This window comes from Prunus dulcis, chromosome 1 (assembly GCF_902201215.1).
Source record: "Prunus dulcis chromosome 1, ALMONDv2, whole genome shotgun sequence".
Taxonomy (NCBI): Eukaryota; Viridiplantae; Streptophyta; class Magnoliopsida; order Rosales; family Rosaceae; genus Prunus; species Prunus dulcis.
The window spans coordinates 8304930-8308941 of NC_047650.1; the positions used below are offsets into that span (position 1 = coordinate 8304930).

A 4012-nucleotide genomic window follows, 5' to 3' on the forward strand; every position below is an offset into this window, starting at 1 on the left:
CTGCATCCTTCTCCCCCTCCTACATTAGGGTCGTCATCGTCTCTCTCTCCTCACTGGCTGTCTCTTTCTCTTATTCATCTCCCCATCACTTTTCTCTCTTTCGTGCCGGCAATGATAGAGCTCGATGACCTTGTCGGCCTTCAAATCTGAGGAGTCTGATATCATATCTAGAGGCCCGTGACTTTACCGTCTCACATTGATAGGACAGAAGTTAGAAATAACAGCACTTATTCTAAATTGTTAATAAGACAAAATGATCATGAAAAATATGCATTTATTATTGCCTTAATTTCCAAGGTAAAATGAAACCCATAGGGTGGAGGGATGCAATTTCCTCCTATGTTTCCATGTACCAACGAAGCAACCGTCTCGTCTCCTATTTTTGGACTTATCACACATTCTTAAACCCCATTTCCCATCAACCAAACGGGCCAAAAGGTAGCGAGCCGTAATAATGAGCAAAAAAATTATGGTCACAAATAAAATAGGAAACAATAAAGTTGGGATCAGTTCACTTTTCTTCTACGGCGTCGGCAGAGTTCTCTGTTAGGTAGCGTTTGCTTCCAGAGTTGCTGCAGTACTGAAGCAATACATCTCACAATATGAGTGGCGCCATTAACGGTACTCTCTCTCTCTCTCCTTGCGTTCTGTTTGGTCGCTGAGAAAAACTAATCTAATACACTTGAACAAAGTTATTTCTTCCCATGCGCATTTTCTCAGCAGCCAAACAAACTAAACACACTTCAATCTCTCAAATTTCCGTACTGCAAACTGCAATCTCTGATTCTCCTTCTCTCTGCAGATGCCACCTCGCCTTCCGCCCTCTCTGACAAATCGGCGAAGATCTTCGTCGCCGGTCACCGCGGACTTGTCGGCTCCGCCATCGTCCGCAAGCTCCAAGCCCTAGGGTTCACCAACCTCGTCCTCCGTGGCCATGCCGAGCTGGACCTCACTCGCCAAAACGACGTCGAGTCCTTCTTCGCCGTCGAAAAGCCCCAATTCGTCATCCTCGCCGCGGCAAAAGTTGGCGGCATTCACGCCAACAACACATACCCGGCTGATTTCATCGCCGTCAATCTCCAGATCCAGACCAATGTGATCGACGCCTCGTACCGATTCGGAGTGAAGAAGCTCTTGTTTCTCGGCTCCTCTTGTATTTACCCCAAGTTCGCTCCACAGCCTATCCCCGAAAGCGCATTGTTAACGGGCCCTCTGGAGCCCACAAATGAGTGGTATGCGATTGCCAAGATTGCCGGGATCAAGATGTGCCAGGCTTACCGGATTCAGTACAATTGGGATGCGATTTCGGGGATGCCCACCAATTTGTATGGGCCACATGACAACTTTCACCCCGAGAATTCGCACGTTTTGCCAGCATTGATGAGGCGGTTTCACGAGGCGAAGGTAAAGGGTGCGAAGGAGGTGGTGGTGTGGGGGTCTGGAAGCCCCTTGAGGGAGTTTTTGCACGTTGACGACCTAGCGGATGGGGTTGTGTTCTTGATGGAGAATTATAGTGGGCTAGAGCATGTCAATGTGGGTAGTGGCAAGGAGGTGACTATCAAGGAGTTGGCTGAGTTGGTGAAGGAAGTGGTTGGGTTTGAGGGTGAGCTTGTTTGGGACTCTTCCAAGCCTGATGGAACTCCGAGGAAGCTCATGGATAGCTCGAAGCTGGCGGGGTTGGGTTGGACCCCAAAGATCTCTCTCAAGGATGGTCTAGTTGATACCTATAAGTGGTACTTGGAGAATGTCAAGCAATGATAATGCAGGTGATTGCATTGGATGTGATTTTTTTATTTATCATGCACTATTAGTTCTTATTATGTCATCATCCTGAACTTGTTATTGTTGTTACGTTAACATCAGGAGCCTACTTGGATGTTCATTCTGTATCATTTTTGTGGAATAAATTATCTGTGAATTTCATTTGTTGTTTTAGAACTGAGTGAGCTATTGTTAATTGGAGCTATATTACAGAACCATTCTGAATGTTGTTTTAGTGCTTTGATTATATAAAATTGGTTTTGGTTAATGCTTGCTTGTTTTCACAAGATGGTGACTGGCAACAATTTTTCTGTGTTTTTAATTGGGGAATTTTTCAAATCTGGATTTACAACGTAAGGGGGCATAGGCTTACCCCTCAAATGCATATTCTATGTAAAAACAAGAAGAAAAAGAAAACTAGGAAGGAACAACCATGGAACGCAAATTAGAGAGTGAAATTTAATTAAATAAATAAAATTATTTGGTTTTGTGGTCATTTCAAGTCGGATGGTTATTTACTTTGATGATCCAACTCTTTACTAATTTTTATTATATAAAATTGATGTTGATCAATGCTTGCTTATTGGCTTTGCTGTTGTTTTTCGGAATTTCCATGTCGGCTAAATACACATGGATGGAAATTACTATGGAATCCTGTGATGCCAGACCATGTGTGGGATCATTTCATAACGTAAGTGTAGGCTAGAGAGTCTCGTAATTGCTATTTGTATGCCATCTAATTATTCACCACATGGGCCTTTGACCGTGGTCTGAAACACATCAATATGGTTTCTTCTGTCATCAACCTTATTTTTGGCTATTTATTTTCACCTAGTATCTTATCATCGCAGGCCTTGTGCTACTTTGAAGTGGAATATAGTGAAACATGTACAATCATGCTCATGCTTTCCACATTCTGTGCAAATTATTTTCTCATCAGTGTCCTTAGTATTGAATAATTAGAGGTCCTTATGTGCTTATTAACTTCTTGTCTCTCCATTGACTAGAGAAGGATAGTCTTTCTTTATCGCATGTTATACACTAGCATTGGTGTTGTAAAACATTGAACAATTGTTTGATGCAGGACAAATGGGAGAGAATATGTAGAAAAGATTGATGCATGTTCATGATTGCTGTAAGATTGTGGAGAGTAAGATCAATAGGGGAACTCTATGGAACAAGGAGAGAAAATTATAAATAAAAGCATAAAACTACCAGCATCACACGAGTAGGGTTATAGGAATTAGTCCTATCCTAGAGGCCTTACGCATCACACCTAGGGTTAGGTTGAATCACACAAACCTAGAGGGAAGCAAAGCTCTGAGAAGATTATTCAATCATCAAACTCTCTCTAAAGCTAAGAAAAACCCTAGGTGATGACAGCACTAAAATGCCCCTAACTCACATATCGCTAAAATCAAAAGAGTCTAGAAAAAGCATAAGAGAAACCTTGGATAAATTAATATATATAAAAAACACCATACTGAAGTAAACTCAACTCAAGTCCAATTATGTAATATCCCAAATAGACCCAACATATCCGAATTAGGGTTTGAGATTTAGCGCTCTCTTTATTATTCCTGGGATAAGCTTCTAAGGGCTGCTGCCACTTATGTTCCACATCGTTGTTTTTGTTTTGTGACGTCACGATAACATATTGGTCCACTTTTGTTTTGTTTCGTTCTTTGTATTGCGAAAACTGTTTCTTATGAATTCTCTGTCTCTATTAAGATACATGGCTAGGCTTGTGTTTCAGCCTAGGGGTTTCCTTTATCTGAAATTTATGAAAAAAGCGTCATCACATTGTATACTTCTTATCCGAAAAAGAAAAAAGCATTGGATATGCATTCTAATATGTAGCTTTTGGCATTATTTTTGGTATTTGTAGTCTTGTAAACTATTCTAGCTCTATAAACCAGAAATAGAGAGCTTAAGTAATATGATACATGGAGAGATTATAATCATTCTGGTTTGAAATTGTTTCTGGTGTGGAAATCATTAGATGGAAAGGATTTTTACATTATGGGCTATCGCCTCTTGATATCGTTGGAGATTTGGGTAGGTTGTGTAATGATGAAGAAAGTGATTCATTATTGACATCTAACTGTGAGGAATAATGTCTGTAGTAAATTGATGGGGTGAAATGAAAAATGTTTTGGTTGAAGTCTGTGTAAAGCCTCTGGATTGAGGAGACATATATGCAACACGTGGAAATCACGAGTAGAGCTTTGAACTCTTGCAGAAGTCATGT

The 4012-nt window shown here is 40.8% G+C and overlaps 1 protein-coding gene across 1 annotated transcript; it reads left to right on the forward strand.

The window, feature by feature from the left end:
- The first annotated feature begins 392 nt into the window (after nucleotides 1–392).
- LOC117625449 (putative GDP-L-fucose synthase 2) lies at nucleotides 393–2029 on the forward strand. The gene is made up of 2 exons (XM_034357003.1): nucleotides 393–621; nucleotides 803–2029. Exons 1-2 carry the CDS (start codon nucleotides 603–605, stop codon nucleotides 1756–1758), a joined length of 975 nt encoding a protein of 324 aa, XP_034212894.1. The 5' UTR covers nucleotides 393–602; the 3' UTR covers nucleotides 1759–2029.
- Nucleotides 2030–4012: the final 1983 nt, after the last annotated feature.